This window comes from Ambystoma mexicanum, chromosome 6p (assembly GCF_040938575.1).
Source record: "Ambystoma mexicanum isolate Mex_15411 chromosome 6p, UKY_AmexF1_1, whole genome shotgun sequence".
Lineage (NCBI taxonomy): Eukaryota > Metazoa > Chordata > Amphibia > Caudata > Ambystomatidae > Ambystoma > Ambystoma mexicanum.
This window is the reverse complement of record NC_090935.1, coordinates 1,521,417,917-1,521,440,721: the sequence shown is the minus strand read 5'-3', so window position 1 is coordinate 1,521,440,721 and position 22,805 is coordinate 1,521,417,917. Positions and strand designations below refer to the sequence as shown.

Below are 22,805 nucleotides of genomic sequence, written 5' to 3'. Positions count from 1 at the left end.
AGTGAACACCATTTCTGTATCCCAAAAGATGACATTTTAGGGAATCTTGATGCCTTTGCGTCACGGTGTACACTGTGCTTCTAACAGCTTCTAGCAACTTCTAATGAAGCCCTTTGTGGTATTGTAGTATTGTGATGCTGTGCGATGTACAAACCTCTCAAGATACAAAATACATTTCAACAGCTTTATTATATCTCCAGAAATGGATTGGATAAAGGCTGGTAGGGTGGGCCAACTTAAGAGGGATAGCTGGGTCAAGAGTATCAGGATGGAGGAGTAACAACATTAATACAGCACCCTACAATAGTGTCCAAGTCCCATTACCATGAAATTGAAGTCCAAAATGATTTACTCTCAAGTAGAATCAAGTGTCTTGCGTCCCAAAGTTCTAGTCTTGAAACAGTTCCTGAAATAAAAATAATAGTAGCTCTTTGGGGTCCCTGGTACCGCCATTACAGTCTTTTGCCTGCAGGACTCCTTTTCAGGGTTTGTGAAAGTTTATGCAATAATGCCTACCAGCAAGAACATATTATTCCCCTTTTGCCCTTTCCCCTTTGCCTTAGGGGATAACTATTATGAATTCCCTTTCACCCTGCTGATTGCCAGACTGAAGTTATTCTTTCACACGAGCCATGGGCCATACTCATAAGCTGGAGCCCACAGTAGGCTTGTCTTTGTTTCTTTGCTTCATCCTGGTTCTAAGGATGGAGCCGAATGGGAGCAGGCTATGAAAGAGTGCTTGATTGGCTCTTATCACTCATCGTTGGGCCTTGATGCTTCCAACTACTGTGATGAAAAGACAGAAGAAGGTAATTTAGTAGACCTAGGTGTAGCCTGGTTTCTATCGAGAACAAGTGTCACTATTATGCTCAAAAGAGTTACCTAGGAACCTCTCAGTTTCTTGATTACCCATTGGTTGCTTGGATTGCGATGAAGGTGTTTGGCCAAAGCATGAGCCACAAAAGGGATCACAAGAGCATTGCCTCAGAGGAAGTCTTAAGTATTTCCTTCCTAACTACACGAGGCCAAGCTATGCATCATAAAACTACATTTACAGAGAACCAACCTCAGGAGGTAAATTGGATCCATGGTTACTTCACAAGTCTTGGCAAACCCTGCGTGATTAATAAGAAACAAACAAGCTACACTATAGGGCGCCTTTTACTTGCTACTGTGAGATGTGGGTTATTTTGTTCTGGCTTCCATCAGGCACGTTTCACCTTTATTGTTGCATACATTTCTATTTGAGGTTGTTACAGAATATAAACTCTTCTACTCTGATACCTGATTTTATATAGATTTATTGTTGGATTTGTTCTATCCACTTGTTACGTCATCTGAGTGCATTATAATTTCTTAGGAATCCCTCACCAACAAAGTTTGTGATATCAGTTCCTATGATGTCATGAGGAAGACAAAGGGCTTGTAATGTTGCGTCTACTGACTCAATCAAATTCCTGAAATGAAACGAAGGGCCTCTGCCAGAAAAAACAAAGATACTCAAGGGATTAGAAGTTGCAGCTGTCCAGGAGAAGACATATGTATTGCTGATTAGCGTGTGTTTAAAAATAATGCTTTGTGTAGCAATCATTGTTGCAAGGAGAAGTCACTGGATTTTCGTATCATCTGGCAACAACAGTAAACCAGACAAGAGCGTGCTTGGCAAACACTTGCACATGTCAGACAGTCTCATTTTGATGGCTGTTCAAAATATCAGTGATCAGTCAAAGCACCCAGAGCCAAGCTTTCCATGCGTTTTCACCCATCCATGCCATTTTGGTGAGGTTGTTGGGAAGGAGAGCGGGTCTTCCCACCCCCCCCCGAGGCAATACTGAACAAGAACTAGACGCTAATAGAGCACATCCAGAGAACAGGGTGCTGCACATGAAGGGGGTGCACGACCACCTTAGTGCATGCATTACAAGCTGTATGGTAGATGCGAGTGTGAACGCCATCTTGGCAAGCGGCAGCCATCTTAGAGGTTACGACCAAACGCGGCAAAGAACATTTTGTGTGTTAGTATTAGGCCCTTTGCATGAGCGCAAACACCACCCCCACCCTGGCCAGGTCTGAGATCCACAACCTCCTCCATTGTTCAGCAAGTTACAGACCCTCGCGCCGTGGGAAGAATGTGCCCTGCAAGGTCATGAGAAGGGAGCAGAGTGCCTTTTGACAGCACCATCCCACAGAGCAGATAGCCAAGGCCCTCCTGCCCCCACGATCCCCACATGAGAAATACAGCATTGCCATGCTTTCATCCCATGTTCCCTGCATGCCACAGCACCATCCAAACCCAGACCACAAAACATTTACACCCCTCGATCGATCACTAACATCAGAAGGATATCGCACCTTCAGGAATGTGTCATGTTATTTGTGCAGCAAGGTGCACGGTGGCATCAGAATTATAGCCTAAAACTAATGTGGAAGACCTTGAGAGTTGCTGATCTGTCTGGGAGCGACTGAAGTGTGTGTGAGTTAGTGTGACTTCAGCTCTCCCGCGAGCCGATCCCTGTATCTGCCAGGTGCATTGTTACAATCCTAAGAATAACATTGTGGGTCAGAGCAGCTAATTAATTGTTAGGTCAGCTCACCGTATATGATGAGCCCAGCAGTACCCACGTGAACCAAGATGAACAGATGAAGATGATCCAATGGCCTAGTATCCCATATGGAGCAGGCCCTACATCTATAAGTCTCTGCCAATCCATATTGTAGAATTGTACTATATATGATGACATCATTAGCAACGCTGTTTGTGCTTATAATGTACTGCACATGCCAACGGACCTCAGAGGGTTCCGTGGCAGCCGAGTTCCGTGGCAGCCGAGTTCTGCGCTGATGCATTTTTATTTTGGCAGAAATAAATACCTGTTATCCTTGCAAGAGTGTCTTGGGCTTTTCCCTGGCAGGCAGTATTTTTCCGGTGTGAGCATGCCTTCAAGGTTTCCCCGACTAAGCAGAGGACAGACCAGGAAATACCTTCCCAGTGTTTCCCAGCATCTCTACGTCTGCATTGATGCACGTGAGGAATCTTACATTCCTGTGGATTTCTGTCTAATTTTTACAAGAATAAAAAGCAGGCGGAATCCCAAGGAATTCACTGTAATGACAGCAACCATGTTTGTTCAGTAGGCTGCAATTACACTACTTTGTGCACACATGCACACTCAGGTCAGTGAGTATTCTCTGACTGGAGCGATAAAAGTCACAGAAAATAAGGAAAATCAGTGGTAGTGGACCATGGAGGTGCACGGGGTCCAGAGATGGTCTTCTCTGCCAGATTTAGAGGCCCATTTAGAATGATCCTGTTTGCGGAACACACTGATTAGGTTTTTAGATTTGACATTTACTCACATGACAATCTCTTTCCGAGTGGTCTCCAAGGACATATACTCGTTCCATTTTAGCTGATCTTCATACGTCTTTGATTCATCAACAATTTTCTGAAACATTGTCCTCTTTCTGTGAATGAGAACAATATTATATGACAGTATAAACATTGTTTTAATTAATAAATCACATGAATTACAAAGGATTACACTTCAGTATGTGATATAATGGAAAAGGACTTTAGTGTAACAAACCAAACCAACAAAAAACAACAACATTGCAGTCCCCACCCCAACCAATGCCATGCTCCTTCCCAGCCTCGATGTCATACATTTATGCTGGCCATAGTAATACAAAAGGTAACTGGTAGCTGATAATTACCCTGGTGACCTCTCTGATCTTTACTACACCCCAAAATTAATCTCTATTTGTTGGCCTGTAGTTCCAAATTGTGAAATCCATCATATCTTAGTTTGATACCAATGAGTGCTTCAAATATGCATATAACCAGCACTATTTCTTGAAACACTGTAACCGTTAAGTAATTTGTATCCACACAATTAATTAAAAAGGAAGGATTTAATATTCCGAGATAAAAACATGAAGCATTTGGGAATTCTATTTGGCTTATGCTATCATAATTTATAGAGAAACATATGAACATTTGTAAAAAGTAAATCTAGAGATCAAGATTAATTCCAACAGTTTCTTGAGCTTGACAGCAGTGGAGTAGAGAGGCTAGGTCCTAAACTCCTCGCATTTAAAACTATAATACTTTTTGGGCCTTTTTTGATGTACGACCTTAACACAAAATCCAAGTATATTGAAACCTTATTGTGGGTCTTCTCGTAGATCCAAGAATGGGGGAGCAGCTCCAATGGAAATATTGGTCCCATAGGCTCACAAGGATTCTCAAGAATCAGGAAGCACTTATGCTCAGCTGCAGCAGGATACATTCCTACTCAGACACATCTTGTAAGAAGTTTGTAAGTTAGCAAACTTGATCAAGACAGAAGAGAGTGAATACCAATTTCTACTACAAATTGCAATCGTTTCATTTTATTTTTTAGCAGCAAGGAAGATAACCCACAATACCCAAGATTCCCTTGGTGATGGCTTCAAGCAATCAGTGATACCCGTTTACTACCAATGATTGCACACTGTGACAAATCAAGGGAATTCATCCTCTCTCCCCAAGGGAGTTGGGCTGCTATGCTAAACCCCCTAGGGGACATGGCAAGGGGGATCCCAAGGTGGTGCTTCCCCTCAGAGCACAGGCCATCCCTTATCAGGGATATCTGTCATCCTCTTCTATCCCAGGAAGCCAATATCTTTATTGGTTATTTAGGGATTTCACCAAGTCACTGTGAGTGTTGTTCATCTGGCTTAGATTCTGACCTGGGGCAGTTGCATTCACAATACCAATGGATTGCTTGACCTCTTTTCAGAGATGGATTTAAAATCTGCACAACACTGACACAAAGAACGAGAGCACAAGCTGAAGTGCTGCTTACCAGCCTGCGGAGAAAAGATGCAGAGGTGGGTTCATCCTCATTCGAAGCAGAATGAGGGAGACATCCTACACAGACATCATGGAGCACTAGAAAACAAGGAGACCAGCAAAATTCTGCTCCCTACTACCAGGCCCAGAGCTTCAGAAGTTGTGACCTGCCACACTGAGAAGTGGCGCAACTGCCAGAGAAGTAGTCGACTGGAACTCCTGGAGACTGGTGAGAAGACTCGAAACCTGCACAAGGACGCAGAGGACTGAAGAGAAGAAACTGCAAGGCCGCCTCCCCTGAGGAATGTCTCCACCACAAGACAGGTATAACTATGCTAGGGGCGTCAGGAGGTTGGCAGGATGGTCCGAAGTGGCCTCAGGCCGGCATGACAAAACAGCTGACTTGAGGATTACCAAAAACCTGCATGGGCGTTGAAAGAAAGCAGTGAATTCAAAAATTCATCGACAGCTAGAGGGCAAGGCTGGGAGGGCAATGAGAAATCTGTGGGAACAAACCAGTAGAAATAACATTACCACGAGTAAGTAATCTGTTCTTCTAATGTATTTTAGCCTCCCACGGATTTCTCATCGTTGATAGACTCCCATAGCAGTTTTATAGATGGAAGTGGTAGAAGTGAATTTTTGTCCAGTGTTTTCATTATTGATTAATATTGTGGAGCACTCCTCTTCCAAACTGAGCGTCCTGACCCAACAGAGTGTCCAAACAGTATTGTTTTCAAAAAGTACATAGTAAGGACCAAGTTGCAGCATTACAAATGTCCTGCACTGATATACCTCTTTGGAGAGCCGATGTGGTTGCCACTCCTCTAGTGGAATGAGACTTTCTGGGACATCCTTTCCAGCCATAGAATAGCATTCTGAAATACAAAGAATGATTCGACGTGACAACAATTGTTTAGTCACAACCCAGCCTAGCCTGTGAGCAGTGTAACCAATAAACAGTTGGCCTTCATGCCTGTCATTTGCCATTTTAGCAAAATAGAAACTAAGCGTCCTTTTAGGGTCTACCTTATGTAACGTCTCTTCCTTGTTAGAAGGGTGAGGAGGTGCATAAAATGCTGGCAAGGTAATATTTTGGGCAAGATGGAATTCAGACACCACCTTGGGATTGAAGGAGGGGCGAACTCTGAACACTACCTTCTACTTGAAAAATATAACAAAAGGAGGTTTACATGACAAAACTTGCAGCTCACTCACTCACTCACTCTGCGAGCAGAAGTGATGTCTACCAGAAATATTGTCTTCAAAGTCAATAACCTGAGTGGACAGAAATGGAGAGGTTCAAATGGATCTTCCATTAAGAATGTTAAAACCAGGTTTAAATCCCAGGATGGGACCAGAAAAAGGACCGGTGGGAAAGTATTTGATAGTCCCTTGAGGAATTCAATGACCATTGGCATCTTAAAGTAAGAGCCCTGCTCTTGCGTGGGTTTCAAATGGACACCACCACCGAGTATTCCTTGACTGTAACGGCCTGCAGCCCCTGATGGGCTAGGTGCTGTAAAAAAGAAAGTACTGCAGGTATATTGCAAGAAAAAGGATTGATATCTTTAGCTTTACACCAGCTTCAAAACTCTAACGCAGCAGTATAGTGCTTTTAGTGCTGGTCTTCTAGCCAATAGCAACACCTCCATAACGTCTTCCAGGAGGTCCTAAACTTTGTATCTTAACCTCTCAGAAACCAGGCATGAAGGTTCAGAATTCTGATTTCTGATTGATGAAGACAGCCTCCCTCTTGTGAGAGTAGGTCCAGTCTCTGTGGAAGACAGAATGGAGAGCAGATGGACATGTCTAGACTGTCTGGATACTACGTCCTCCTTGCCCAATCTGGATTAATCAGGACCATGGACTTCCCGAACTTCCTCAACCTCCTGATGACATGAGGAATAACAGGGACAGGTGGAAATGAATACAAGAGTGATCTTCTATGAGGAAATTCCCTGGAGCAAAACAGGTTGCACTTTCTGTTGATAATGGATGCAAACAAATCTATATGAGGGGATCCCAAAGGGGCAAAGATCTCTAAAAGGACTACCTGTTTTTTAGCACCCAAAATCAGAGCTGCATTGCCTTCTGCAACAGTGGTAGTGACACTACACCTCCTCTCTTTCTGAGTTAATGCATGGCCACTGTGCTGTTTGTCATTATCACAACACTCTTCCCATGTATGGACTGCAAAAAGGCCATCAGCGCCAGACTGATTGCCCTCAGCTCTAAAAGGTCTATGTGTAGTCTGGATTCTGATGAGAACTAAAGGCCACTTATGAGCCATCCCCAGCCAGTGAGAGAAGTATCTGTGACTATTGTTATCTCTGGCCACAGTTGCCAAAAATGTTCCCCCCATTATCACATTCTCCTTGCAAGCCGACGAAAGGAGATCCTGTGCGACCTTGCTCTGCACTTGTAGAAGGTCCATCATCCTGCCTGAGAAAAGTGACTATTAGGATCTGAGGGCCTACTGGAGGGACCTCCTCATTAGGCAGGCAGGATGCCATGAGGCCCAGCAACCTCTTAAAGTCGAATGCCGGATGTTGGGCTTTCTGAAATCTTGTAACCATCTGCAAGATATGTTGAGCCCTCAACTCGGGAGGTGAAGCTTTCCACCGAGTAAGAGTTCAGGGCTGCTCCAATGAATTGCAGCTTTTGGGAAGGTGTCACCTGGGACCTCTTGAAGTTGTGGGACAGAAAAAAGGGGGAAGGTGCAGAAAGTGGGAAAACTAGAACTGAGGCAGCGGGTGCAGTGCATGCTATTTAAAACATCATCGACGTCATGTCTGAGTGCGGGAATGGAAACCATCAAGGGACATTAACGCGATGCTGCAAAGTGCCCTCTGCTGTCCAATCATTGTCAGAGACTGCAAGCAGGATCTCGGTATATCAAAGATGAGGAATCTGTGGGAGAAACATCTAGTAGAAAGAAGACCAGCAGTAAGTAATTTGTTCTTTTCAAAGACTTCCAAAGTACCTCCCAAGTTGGCAATTGGGGTAGGTGTAGTCACTTTTTATCCTTGGTTTGCTTTTTGTTCCTAGTCGCATCCACTTGTTTGTTGTGTGGGCTGGTTGATACCCCATTTTGCTGGATTTATTGCTTTGGGTTGACTTTACAGGAGTAGTGACACTGAGTTTAACCAACAGTAGCCGATCATCATTTGTGATTAAGCGGTTCCTTTTGGCGGATTTTGCTCCTGCCATTGGTGTAGATAGATTTACATCTTTTAGGGTGGTAGTGTGATTAATAAGCCCTCAGTTACCTTGATTAGTATGTTGGCTTCCACAATTGGTGTACTAATAACCATGCATCCTTTTGTTGCCCTGGTTGGTTGCAGAGTGGGTTGTGGTTGCTTTTCTTTTTCCCATTGTTTGGACTTAGTTACTTATCCACAGTGTTTATGAACTTGGTCCAATATTTAATTTAATAGTGGTTTAGTTAACCTGCGATTGGTTACTGCCCTCCGCCAATGTCAATCACACAATGAAAGAAAAAAATCCAAATTAAAATGTCTCACTCTAGGGAGTTTATCCAAACAATGCTAGTCTATGCAAGCTAGTTCTGTTAAAATGTATCACAAGGGAAAATATGAGTGGCAACAGAGCCATTTCATTTAGTGCTAATCAATACAACCTACATTCCATTTCAATTAATAATGTCTAGTTAAATATACAATATATCGCATATATGATATGACAGGTTATTTATAATGCACTTAATACCCAGAGGTTTCTAAGTGCGGACCTGATTGCTACTTGTCGTCTTGCTTCCAAGGAGAGCACTTTGCCCCTGAGCTATTGTCCCGTCACTATATAGTTCAGTGCAGGTGTGGAGCTTAGCTCCCTTGTTGCAGATGTAAGCTAACTGTCCAGTGTCAAGCCTTTCTGCGCAATTCTGAGCTGGCCTCCATCCACATACCCCAATGAGGAGCCGGTGCAGAACATGCATTTCTCCAAGCTGGTGCCAGGAATGATAGATTGCTTAGGGGATACCCCTAGTATGCAATGGTTTATTAATACTGTGCTTTTGTAATCTTCGTCTTGTTTAACCATGAACCATGAAACAAAAGTATATTAGTCACTGGGGGCTTGACTGGCTTGGACCCACATATCCTAAGTTAGTCCACAGAAAAATGTGCACCTTCAAGCTGTTGCCGGGAACGGTCAACCACTCAGGGGCACCCTTGGTGCGGCCCCCCCACAGGCACACAACTAAACCAGGGAAGCTTGGACGGCCTCTGGTTGATCCTAGCAGTACACAACGCAACAGTATGGAAAGCAAAGCAACATTACAAGCGTGAGCCGCTAGTGCTATGTCTGTGGGTAAAAACTAATACAAATTGGGGAACTGTCAACCCACCCATGGTGTGGCAATAAGTAGTGTGACCGGCCAGCCTGTTCTCTGACATGACTCTCTTAGATATACATGATATGATATTTTATTTGTATGGTGCTCATACACAAGTGTTTCAGAGCACGATGGGGCAAGGGAGGGGAAACAAGGGAGGACAAAGCAACGATTTTACTAGGCCCAGTGACATTAAGAATGCGCAAGTGATGGGAGAGGGAAGTGGGATAGTGCAGGGGGGAGGGTAGAAGTGGAAAGTGCTAAGCAAGGGATAAAACAAAAACAACTTTTAGTGCAGACAGCAGGGTGGCAAGTGCAGGGTATAACGCACAGACAAGGGTTGTCTTATAAGTGCAGGTAAGGGGACTGTAGGGTTACAGATACAGACCCAAGTGCAGGGGTTGCCAAGGAGGCAGTGGGTGTGAGTGGATGGGTCGGCAGGAACAGGGGCCCGAAGTCAGAGAGTAACCAGGTGCACCATACCGAAGCAGACAGATCAGCAGTGGAGAAGAAGAGCGAAGGCAGAAACAAAGAGGAAGGTCTTGAGGTGCTTCCGGAGCCGGAGTTGGTTCTCCTCATGTTTTAGAGTGGCAGCGAGGCTGTTCCAGAGGGAGGACCCAGCCGAGGAAAGAGATCTACCCCCAACTTGTTGCTTGGAGAAGCAACTGACCCTGAGGAGCGAAGAGCTCGAGTAGGAAGGTATTTAAAGAGGGAGAGGTGAAGTTATTTTGGACCCAGGCCCCAGAAAGCCTTGTGGACAATGCAAAGGTCCATATCCCCTACTCCTCAATGTCTTCTCCCAATTATAGCACCCTCAGCTGTCTGCTAACCCAGTTGTGTGTTTGGTCTCCCAAAAGAAAGGCTCTCGGACTTGTCCCTTGAGCATTTAAATCTGGCTCTGGTTCCTTGGTTAGGGCAAGGGCACCCAACTTCTTTTTTGTGTTGGGCACTGTACAGCGCTTCGGCATCAGGAGGGTGTGGCTGCAGGCATCAATGGGCAGGGAGACAGCCCAACAGCAGTTCCCTTTGCCAGCAGGCTTTGCAGGAAGGGCAACCCGCCTTATTTTTGCTGTCAGGTGCTCTCTGTCGTTTTGGCGTCTGGAGGGTGGGGTCACAGGCAGCAATGCGTGAGGAGACACCCCAATACCAGCGCCATTTGCCCGCTGGCTTCGTCACAAGGGAGACCTACCTTCCTTTCTCTGTTGAGCGCTCTATGGTGCATTAGAGTCAGGATGGTGGATGCGCAGGAAGCAACAGGTGAGGAGACAGCTCAACAGTGGTGCCCTCAGCTGCAAGTGTGAACCCACAATCCTTTTTCTGTAGGGCGCACTCCGGCATAAGGAGGCTAGGGCCACAGGCAGCAATGGGCCAGGAGACAGTACAATAATGGCACAATATCCGCTTTCATTTTCCGCTCCATTAAGTTCATATTTTCTGTTACCTATAGTGGAATAATAATGTTTTTTTCAGTAAGGATTCCTTTGCAGGTGCTACCTTTTTGCTCAAATGTCGTTTCCTAATTACATTAGTCATAAAACCACCATCCTAATAGTTGGAATTTGATGTAAGATTGTCACTTACTTAAAATAAAGTGCTAAATCAGTTGCAATTATAGCAATGTCCATCAGATGAATGACATGTTCAAATTGCCTCCGGTTAAGGTTCTGATAAATATTCATTGTCTACAGAAAAAAAAACATAACCAGTTTTTATTTACTATAATTGCAATCTTAAATCAGTTGTTGCTATGCACATCTCAACACAGTAACTCATCTCATCATGTAAAAAGAGAAATTATATTTCAACAGACATACAACAATCATGAATTAATCAAATTATGACTACAATGTAATTCATCTCAAAGCATCAATTATTAACCACAGAGTTATAATTAAAAAAATTAAAAACTTGTCGGAATACTGCACAATAACAACAGAAGGCAAAACAAGATTAATATATTATATAATGATGGACAAACAGATTGATTTCTTTTAGTATCATTTTAATCCTTGAAAGAAATCATATGTGTGTGTGAAAGTCATTGACAATTTGAAATGACAATGAAGAAGACAACGAAGAATAAAAGTTTCAATGCGCATGTTATATTGAAGTTACCAATATATCAATTTCTCAAACAGAAATCAATTTTGAATACATGTGTGCAGAGTTGCCGAAACATGTTATCTTAATCAATTACTTTATTGGTTCAGTACTCGAGATTTATGTGCACATATGTACATTAGGAATCTTTATTACGGTAACACTCATATTTTGTTATTTTTTCTAGATTTACTAAATCACTTTACAATTACTTTACATCTATCCCTTTTGCAAAGTAATTAATTGTATTAGCTACTCTGTAATGCATTACCTTTCTAGTTCTTTTTTGTTAATATGCATTCTATGTATTAATTAATATGCACCTTATTCTACTAATTGAGATCGTTACACAACCCACGTAATAGTAAATTGATTGTATTCCATTTTGTGAACACCATTAGGTATACCTAATTGAATTGTTCAAAAATAAATCCTTTTTTAAATCACAATTGTCAATTATGAATAACGTGAAAAGTAAAGATAACTTCAATTTTTTTAATGATGTCATCATGCCAAACCAGCAGCACAACATCATGCCTAACATACCTGTATCCTGTGGTGTCTGTCTACACCATTATAAGTGAATGTAATGGCAGCTGCTTAGCATGCCAAACGACAACAAACCAGTTTTTTGGAAAATATGGGAGTGTCATTTGTGATGTCATTGATGACGCCAATGGTGATGCTGGGCCTCATTACAAGAATGGAGGTAACCATGGAGCTATTAGCTCCATGGCTGCCTCCGTTCTGGGCTCCATTACTAGGTTCCTGCAATGGGGACTTACCGGGTTACTCTGACATAGGAGGACCCGGTAAATCCTCCTTGCAGGAACCCATCCCCATTCCCATTTGAGCCCCCATAGGGCTCAATGGGAATGGGGAGGGAGGTAATAACGGGCAGATTACATCTGGACCGTTATTGCCTCCCTCTCCCCTCGCGGGACCCGGAAAACACGCCTGGTTTTACCAGGTGTGCGATCCGGGTCCCGCGACGGGAAGCTTGTAATCGGCGCTCCCGTAATGAAGGGGGATTGTCCCGTACTGGCCCCCTTCATTACGGGAGCACCAGCCTTATAATGAGGTCTTGGAAAACCCCCCCTTGATTGAGGTGGTCGATTGAATTTAGATTTGCACTTTCATTTGCTTTTCATGGACCATTCCCGATTGATATCCAGAGCAAACGGATTAATGGAATCACCTTCTTCTATTTCTTTAGCCAGATGAGCCAAAATAGTTAAAGCAGATAGATCTGATATAGTAAGGTCCTTATTGCCCCCTCTAGTTCCGAGTGTGAAATACCTTTTGGCGTTGATGGCTCAGAATTTGCGTAGCCTAACTTTACTCATAATTTATCAAAATCTATGCTCTTTGTACATCATTATAATGGATTTGGGTTAATTGCCGTAACGGAAAGGTTTGTGACCGAAAAGACCGTAGCTAACTTGACCCAAACAACCCAAAGTAAATGCCTCCTCAAGTATACCCTACAAATACACTCTCCACTCCTTACTTACCTTTTGGCGGCACACCTCATTGTGTGCTGTCGACTCCCTGTGACACCGGTTCCCTTCACTTAAGTGCTTGGGAACCAGTGCTGCAGGGTCATTTCCTTTTTTTCTTTTCTTCTAACTTTATTCCCCTATGCATGGGACACCCGGCAAACCCTGGGTTCCCATTATAACGAGCAAGGGGGGCGGGTGACACCCATTCCCCTTTTTGCTATAATGGTCATGTATGCCCTATTTGGTCGAATTTTTGGTTGTACAGGATTTTTGTACACCCTGAATTTGGTCAAGTATACCATGCAGCCTATTTTTTTTAAAATCTTTTCTGGGATTTCCATTATAATGGGAGGTGGGGCAGAAATTCATGGCCAATTTTAAGATCCATATTGTTCTTTGGTTGTCTGATGATTTGGCAAATTGAACACTTGGATGTTTGAACAAATCTCTACTTTTTCATCCGGTATGCAAAGCGCGTTGATCTCTCTGGTTGTGGATTGTTGGTTCTTTTTGCCCCGCTGTCCCCTCTGGGTTTTCGTCTTAAGGAATTGCTCTGTCCCCTCCCTCTTTATCTTCCTCAGCCACTCCCTCTTTTCTATGGTTTTCCATCTTGACAAAGAAGCATCATTTCTTCTAAAAAATGTAATCTTACAGTGGGTTCTTCATTTTCACAGTTTGAAATGTCTGACTCAAGGAAAGATGCTGTATCACGGACTACTGCGCGTGCAGAGTCAGTTGTGATAAGAAGAGATTCTTTGCACACATAGTGGAACCTTTTTGCAAATGTGTAGACCTGCCCTAATACATAATCAAGTTTGTCACAAAAGAACTTATATTGTTTTCTTAATTTTCAAGTCTTTTTCTTGAGATACCAAATTAGACTCAATCCTTTTATGACGTTTTTTCCTTCCTCGATCACTGGGAGGTCCTCCAGTTTTGTTTCGATCGTATCCATTTGTTTAAGTAATATGACGCGGCACAATTTGACATATTGTACCAAAAAAACAAAGACACTTTGCTGAACATTCACTAGTTGCTTGCCCCCATTCCTGTAGTATCTCAGGGTCTTGTTCCTCAAAAGACAGTGGGCATCATTCCGAGTAGGGGGCAAAGGGATACCGGGCACCACTAAGGACATCGGTGCCGGTAATCCCTTTGCACCCTACTACGAGTTCCCTTAGCGGGTCCCTCCCTTAACGCCTGGTTTTACCAGGCGTTACGGATGGGACCCGCTAAGGGAAATCAGAGCCAATAACAGTACCGCAAATTGCAGTACCGTTATTAGCTACTTCCCCCTTCCCATTGAGCCCTATGGGGGCTCAAATGGGAATGGGGAATGGTTTGGTGAATGGGGACTTACCGGTCCCGCCAAGGTCGGACTGGACCGGTAAATCCCCATCTCACCAAATCAGTCACGGCACCGGTATGTGAGGTAGTCATGGTGCAAATAGCACCATGACTACCTCCATACTCGGAATGAGGCCCAGTATTGTTAAGATGCATAGGCCCTCATTACAAGTCAAGCGCTGGACCATGGTGCTATTAGCACCATGGTCCATACCGGAGTCCGGCATGGTGGATTACGGAATTACCGCCCCATTCCAAGGTGAGTGGGGCGGTAATTCACCATTTGCCCTTCCCCATTCCCATTTTTGCCCCATAGGGCATAATGGGGATGGGGAAGGCGCTAATTACGGCACCGTAAATTACGGTGCCGTAATTAGCACCAAGGTCGCTTAGCGCCTTGGACATTAACGCCTGCAAAAAGCAGGCGTTAAAGTGTGAATCAGGCGTTAAGGGTTAACGGCGCAGACGGCGCCGTTAAACCCTTAACGCCTGACTTGTAATGAGGGCCATAGACCACACAGAATTCTACCCACATCAAAGTAATTTTGCAATGAGTGTTCTTCCCACCACTTACTTTTTGTTGGGCATTTTTCCAATTGTTTAAGGATTTCACTGTTATCATGTATACCACGAGCCTCACCCGAGTGGGAACATTTGTTTTTTACTGTCTTCTGTTCATCAAAGAGAGTCAGTGGTCCTCATTAGGACCCTGGTGCTAAGTGTTTAATGGCACCGTAAAAGGCTGAGGCGCCGTTAAACACTTAGCGCCTTACTACGAGGTCCCTTTGCAGGACCCGACCTGAACGGCTGGTCTAGACCAGCTGTTAAAGTAGGGACCCGCAAAGGTACCTTGGTGCTAAGTACGGTACTACAATTTGCGGTACCGTACTTAGCGCCTTCCCCAGTCCCATTGAGCCCTGTGGGGCAAAAATGGGAATGGGGAAGGGCCATTGTCCAATGGGGAATTACCGCCCCGCCAACCTTGGAATGGGGTGGTAATTCCCCATTGAACATTGGCGGACTCGTTACGTAACCGGCACCAACCATGGTGCTAATAGCGCATGGTTTAGCGCCAGTATCGTAATGAGGGCCAGTGCCTGTTCCCTCCCAGCAGCTTCCTTGAAAGCCGGCATACTCCTTGATATGTAGGGCAAAGTAATATCCTGGTTATGGGGATCCAACTACCAGTGTGACATTTACACATGAATTTAAATATATATGTTCAGTGAAAAAAGTTAGTTAAATGGTCTTTATGGATAAGTTGCTTGAATAAAAGCCTATGGCCCTCATTACAAGTCAGGCGTTAAGGGTTTAACGGCGCCGTCGGCGCCGTTAACCCTTAACGCCTGATTCACACTTTAACGCCTGCTTTTTGCAGGCGTTAAAGTCCAAGGCGCTAAGCGACCTTGGTGCTAATTACGGCACCGTAATTTACGGTGCCGTAATTAGCGCCTTTCCCATCCCCATTATGCCCTATGGGGCAAAAATGGGAATGGGGAAGGGCAAATGGTGAATGGGGAATTACCGCCCCACTCACCTTGGAATGGGGCGGTAATTCCGCCATCCACCATGACTTGTAATGAGGGCCTGACTTGTAATGAGGGCCTCATTACGAATTTGGAGGTAGCCATGGTGCTATTAGCACAATGGCTGCCTCCAAAATCGTTCCTACTACAGTCTGGTGGATGGAGCAATTACCGGTCCATTCCGAGGACGGTAATCCCTTACCACCCACCTCGTAATGAGGCCCAATGAGTCGTTGGTTTGGGCCTCATTACGAGTTTGGAGGCAGCCATGGTGCTATTAGCTCCATGGCTGCCTCCATTTCCCATTTGAGCTCCCATAGGGCTCAATGGGAATGGGGAGGGAATTAACAATGGGCACATTACAAGTGTCCCGTTTTTACCTCCCTCTTCCCCTCGCGGGACCCGGAAAAGACATCTGGTTTTACCAGACGCCTGATCCGGGTCCCGCAAATGGAAACTCGTAATCGGCGCTCCCGTAATGAATGGGGCCGGTCCCGTACCGGCCCCCTTCATTACGGGAGCACCAGGGTCGTAATGAGGCTCTGACCCTCATTACGAGGTTGGAGGTAGCCTTGGCGCTATTAGCGCCATGGCTGCCTCCAAAACCCTTCTGACTCCGGCCTGGTGAATGGAGTAATTACAGGTCCACTCTGAGGTTGGAGGGACCGGTAATTCCCCATTCACGAGGGCCATTCCCCATTCCCATTTGAGCCCCCATAGGGCTCAATGGGAAGGGGCAAGGCGGCAATACGGTACCGCAAATTGTGGTACTGTTATTGATCCTGGTGTGCCTTTGCGGGTCCCGTCCTTAACGCCTGGCAAAAGAAAGGACCCGCAAAGGGAACTCGTAATAGGACGGTAAGGGATTACCAGCACCGGTGCCCTTACCGGTACCGGTAATCGCTTACCGCCCGGGTCGTAATGAGGCCCCAAGACTTGTCTAAAGTAGATTAACAACATTCCTTGCGAAAAGGACATTGGGCCTCATTCCGAGTTTGGAGGTAACCACGCCGCTATTTGCGGCATGGCTGCCTCCAAACTCGTTCTGACTCCGGCCTGGTGAATGGAGTAATTACCGGTCCATTCCAAGGATGGCGGGACCGGTAATTCCCCATTCACCACGGCCCTTCCCCATTCCCATTGGAGCTCTCATAGGCCTCAATGGGAATGGGGAAGGTGCTAATAACGGTACCGTAAATTACGTTACCGTTATTAGCTCTAAAGTCCCTTTGCGGGTCCCGTCCTTAACGCCTGCTAAAGGACCCGCAAAGGGAACTCGTAGTAGGGCGGTAAGGGTTTAACGGCACCAGTCTCGTTACCGGTGACCGTTAACCCTTACCGCCCTACTTGTAATGAGGCCCATTGTTTCATTGTATATGTCTATCGATCATGATGCAGGCATGTAAATATTTTCTGAATACGAGGTCCCTTAACTATTTGAACCATAATGAGATGATCTTTGAAATGATCGTTTTTTGTTGACCAATAATGTCTTCCTTTTTAATTAGGCTTATTATAGGCAAGCAAGGGGCACCGCCGTGGGCTTGATGTTGGCTCGTGTCTATGCTAACCTTACAATGGGTTGGTGGGAGAGATTCATGGCTTGGTCAAATGAGAACTCATTTTATACGGAATGGGTGGTGATATAATCTGGAATGGTAATGAACAAGACTGACTAAAATGTGTGCAATTTCTAAATCAGAGTCATTTGAATCTCTGCTACGAAATCACAGATCAAAAAGGAAATGATTTTCTTTGATGTCCTTGTCCGACTAGATCAAGGTGAGTTAGCAGCAGACTTTTACAGGAACCCCACAAGTTCTAAAATACTACTACTTGCTGGTAGTATTCATACAATGAGCTGCAAACAGAGCATCCCATATGGTGAGTTTATTAGACTACTGCGCAATTTGCTCTGACATCAGTGTTTTTGCTAGAGAAAGTGGGAAACAAGCACAAATGTCTCTAGTCGTGAGTATTCCAAGAAAGTCATAGTGCACGCATTCAGCAAGGCCAGATCTTTCAATCGGGATCATCTGATAACTACCCAGTTGAATTTCATATCAGGGAAACAAACAGATGATATTAGATTGATATTAGAATCATACCTGTGATAATATGCATGATGTATGAATAATCATGTTGCATAAAGGCCATAAAGGCCAATCGCATGCTTTTAGATATATAATGTAAAAAGAGGTGCATCTATTTCAGTATAGATCATTCATACATCATGCATATTATAGCATCATATTCTGTTTTGAATTTTAAATGAAAATGGCACTTTCAATTTCAAGTAAAACAGTAGCACTTACTTGTTGCACTTTCACTTTATGTGCGCATGTTTTTATAATACCATTTTATGAATTTTGAACGGGGAAGTATTTGCACTTTGGTATGGCTACAACATTTTATTATATGCACTTGCGTTATATATATCAAAACCCTGTGGATGTCATGGATTCAAGAATAAGCACTATATTTAATGCTACCAGATTAGGTGCACACGTGCGTTATATTCATAATTCTATGTGGAGGTATGGTTAGAATGTTTAGATGATACTGAAACAGATGCTACACATTGGGGACACATTTGCACTTTGGTATGGCTACAGCACTTTATCACATGTACTTGTACTTTATGCATCTAAATCCTTTGGATGTCATGATTTCGAGTGTAAGTATTTGCATTCTATTACATGGTACCATATGACGCGCACTTGCAGGTTATATCCATAAATCCATGTGAAGGTATGATTAGCATGTATAGATTAGACTGAAATAGATGCAGCATTTTGCCTCCTATTTATATTATATTTTTAAGAGCATACCATTGTTTTGTATGCAATAAGAGTTATCATATAATTCATATAATTGTATTGTATTGTTGTATTGCATTGTATTCGTCATTTACATAGCACCCTTGCCCCATTTGTATGGCCTCAATGTGCATTGTGCTTGCAAAGCCCTTGGGGACCAAAATCCATGTGTGGGAGATTCGAAGAGTTCGATTTTAAGATGTGTATGTGCATGTTGCCAGGTTAAGATTTAAGTGGGCTGGCTAGGCTCCAGTAAGCAGCCCGGACGTCAGGCACATGGGCGGGTGCTGTTGGTGGTTTAGGATAGAGTGCTAGTGCCGGAGATTTGATGTGTGTCCAGCTAGACTGACATTTTACGTAGGATTTCGCTGTATACTAATGGCAGAGGTGTTGAGGTATGTCAGGGATTTCCGTTACAATGTCTATGTGAGCTGCTTGACTGGAATTGCATAGCCATGGCAGCATTCTATAGTGCATGAATGGGTGGCTGTGCCTGCCCCCTGTGTTCACAGTCATAGTGCAAAGTATTCATGCCTTCAACTCGGATGGAGTTCATCTTTGATGCCATTTTTCTTGTTCCAACATGATCGGCTGGTCTTGCCAGTTGTAGTCTCTCTAGTTGAGAGCCTGAGCAGTGCACGAGGGGCCTGGAGGGGCAGCGGACTGATGTACTATCGTCTGGGAGTTAGAGGGGAGGGCAAATTGATCATGGTGTGCCACTGTGAACGCTGCAGCATCCGTGGAGGTTTGGGTGGAAAGATGTGTTTTTGAGTTTGGTCCAGTGTTTCTGTGCATGTATCAACAGTGTAGAGAGTGAGAAGTTTTAAGAGGAAGAAAGGAAAAGCCAGGTTTGGAGAGCCTTTCTGAATACCAAGTGATTATCAATTTTGCGGATGTGCAGGATGTTTCAGATGATCGGCGCTTGGACCAAGTGGTCTAAGTGCAGGAAGGCAAGAAGCAGGGCAGAGGCTGCCTCAGCCAATTTCTAAAGGGCTGAGTGGGGAATGGAATGGAAAAAAAGACAGAAACAAAGGACTGTAGCACCAAGCCATGCCACTCTACAGGTGGACCAGCACAGAAAACGACGGACTGTGAGTCAAAGGGAAACAACAAATAAATCCCTCTATAAATCAGCAACTAACCCAAAAAACAATTGCTAAATACTCACAAATCCCTCCAAAAGGCACTCAAAAAATCGGATTGGAATCAATGGAAAGCCCTCACAAGAAACCTGTCAGGAGCTGTCAGGAGCTGCTCATTACATTCAGGAAGGTAGAGGAAAGCAGGGAAAGATGGCCGCCAGGGCGGAGGAAAAGGGATACCAATTGCTAAAGGGCTGGGTGAGAAATGGAAAAAAGAAAGAAACAAACAAATATTCGGCAGGTTGGATTCGCGAACAGCACCGGTAGTACATGCACATCACAGTAAACATATATTTAAAAACAAAACATTGCACTTGTTAAACAAATGAAACAATCTCTGGGGAAGTGAGTGGTGATGAGGATGGGATGGTATATGGCCATAAAAAGCCAAAATGCAGGTGTTTTTTCCTATACGAAGTCCGTGAACATCTCAGATGTTACAGGAACATTTCTGGGACATCCATGCATATTTCTGCCTTACAGGGTCAGTGAAAAGCAGTTTTTGGATAGCTTACAACTTTGGCGCCACTCAATGAAACTGCATGAAATTTTGCAATATCATGTTAGACCTGAACGTGAATGCAAAGTCTGGTGCGGTTTCTCCAAGAGGGGGCAAAATTAGAGGGGGACCCACAATATTTGAAAGGCTTATACATTTGGTGCTGTTTGATGAAACTGCACAAAAGTTTGCAAAAAGATTTTAGACCCAGATTTGAATGCTTTTGCAAAGGTTGGCGGGATTTTGTCAATATGGGACAAAATTAGAGGGGGATCTCAACATTTCTAGATGGCTAATAACTTTGTTGCTGTTTGACGAGTCTGCCCAAAGGTTTTCAGAAAGATTATAGATTCAACCTTGAATGTTTGTATAAAGTCTGAATGGATTTTGCGAAGTGGGGGCTACGTTATATGACAATATTGTGTATGTAAATTTTTACGCTTTTCAAAAATAAAACATGGATGAATTTGCAACAAACTCGTGCAAGGAGCATTGTCAACGACCCGAAAGCATGGTTTTGCAAATGTGTCCGTGTTTTATTTTTTGAAAAGTGACATAATGTAGGTAATATTGGTGACTGAGGTATAGCCTGTGGGGAATTGTACCATAATGTCGTCACCATTGTGGCGACATTACTACAATTGTGCCGTAGCGTGATACAAAAATCCTGACCCCCATTACCGTGCCCAAGCAGTGCGGGGTTTGCAGGGGTGTCCCAGCTCTCCTTGGGCTAAGTAGCGGTGCTCAGGGGTTTGCGGGGGAGTCCCCCGCTTACCATAACGGTAAACGGGGATAAGATTTGAAAAAAGGACCCTGCAGCGTCAGCACCGCCCGATGTAAGTGGGAGGAGCTGACGCTACAGGGGTACCAGGATGTGCGCCACACATAGTAGTGTGCCACAGTAGAGGTAAGTGGTGGGGGTTATGTTTTTATGGGGCAGGCAGGCAAAAGTGATCTATCTGATTACTGCGCCGTGCCGTAATTGCAGTTGACATTTTCGTCGGCGGAACTACAGGCGGCGCAGTGATCACATAGATTCGCCTTTGGCCATGGGCAGTGGCCAGATTATCCGGGTCATGACAATCTGGCTACTGGTCATGACCAAGAGGGACCGGCAATGGGGTTAATGTGGGCATGGCCACCAGGGACCGGCTATGTGGTAAAGATTTTCTAAATCGGATAGGTTTGAATGGGAAAAGAAATTCTGTTTTTGGCTACAGCCCGAAGTGCTGCACAGGATTGCAGCAAACAATCACGAAGAGCATCAGGAAGGACCTCAAAGCAGGGTTTTGAAAATCTGTCCTGTGTTTTATTTTTTCTAAAGTGTCAAAATATAAGTACAAAAAATTGTGATATAACTTTGGTGCCTTGTAATGGGTGTGGCCCTGAGCAAGGACAAATGTGTACTCTGATTTGCTTATTGGGGCGTGCGGCATGGCCAAATCCCTAGGTTTGAATGGGAAAATATATTCTGCTTGCGGCTACAGCCTGAAGTATTGGACTGGATTACAACAAACCTGCATGAGGAGCATCAGCAAGGACCTGAAAGCATGATTTTACAAATCTGTCCTGTGTTTCACTTTTTTCAAAGTGTCAAAAAGCAAGTACAAAAAATAGTGATATAACTTTGCTGCCTGGGCAGTGGGCCTGGCCCTCAGCAAGGACAAATGTCTACTCTGATTTGCCTATTGGGGAATGCAGCATGGCCGAAGCCCATGCCCCATGGATTATGGCAACTGGCCATGGCTGCAAGCAATGAGCACTGGCCATTGGTCACATTATGAGGATATTGTGGACACTGAACTAGGATGCACGGCAGTCTATAACGGGGGTGGTGTGGGGTCATGGACGAGCCACATGGCCAAGGCAATTCAACCATGAGTTGCATCCCCAGCATGCGCTGCTGATAACAACATACATCAGTATGCATTGCAAAAAAATATGTTTGTTAAAGAAGGTTTACAGTTCTTTCATAGATATTAAAAGTGCCTTTAACATTGGCCACCAGGGGGCGCGGAGATGAGCTAAACGCTCTGCCTAGCTCCTCATTAACAGGCCCATTCTGGTTATTGAGCCCCCTCCAGAGAGCCCCCACTACCAACACCAGCCCATGCCTCTGGGTGTGCTATATCTAGTTCCCCCCCGAGCTTTGGGGAGAAATACTGGCTGAGTTACGACCGGCTGGAACAGACCGTGGAGAAGACCTGCACACGATCCGGCTGCGGGCTCCATGAGCTGTCTACCAGAGCCCCGGCCCCCGCCTGGGTGAAGTGGAGGAGCCCCCTCACAGTGACACCAGGGGGCAGAGCCATCTGTAGGAGGACTTTTGCGGCCAGTTGATTCAGCCTGTTGGGGAGAGGAGGACCCCGTTTCCCCCTCAAGGCCCTCAGGGTGAAGAAAGGGTAAAGAAGGAAGAGAAGAGGGTGAGAGGAAGTGAGAGGGGGGAGAGGAGAGGAGGAAAAAGAAGGAAGTAGTGACAAGAAAGGGCCCCAGAGCCCTACTGCTACCCTCACCTACACCCAGGAGGAGGTGGGCCGCCCTGTCAGGAGGTCCACTGGAAGGGACACGGACTGCACCCTCGGACCATTTCAGTCCACCACTCGCCCTCACCTGGGGTAAGCAAGAGACCCTGCCCATACCCGAGGAGACCTGGTGCCGCGGCCTTCTGCCTGAAACAAA

General features: G+C 44.8%; 1 protein-coding gene across 2 annotated transcripts in view; it reads right to left on the bottom strand.

Annotated features, from left to right (window-relative positions):
• PDE6B (phosphodiesterase 6B) overlaps positions 1-22,805 on the bottom strand; it is a 653,633-nt gene that overhangs the window by 144,714 nt on the left and 486,114 nt on the right. For both annotated transcript variants that reach the window (XM_069626382.1, XM_069626383.1), the window contains 2 exons: positions 10,773-10,873; positions 3,358-3,465 (listed from right to left, as the gene is read on the bottom strand). In XM_069626382.1, coding sequence (XP_069482483.1) covers positions 3,358-3,465; positions 10,773-10,873 — 209 coding nt within the window. The remainder of the gene's footprint in view (positions 1-3,357; positions 3,466-10,772; positions 10,874-22,805) is intronic.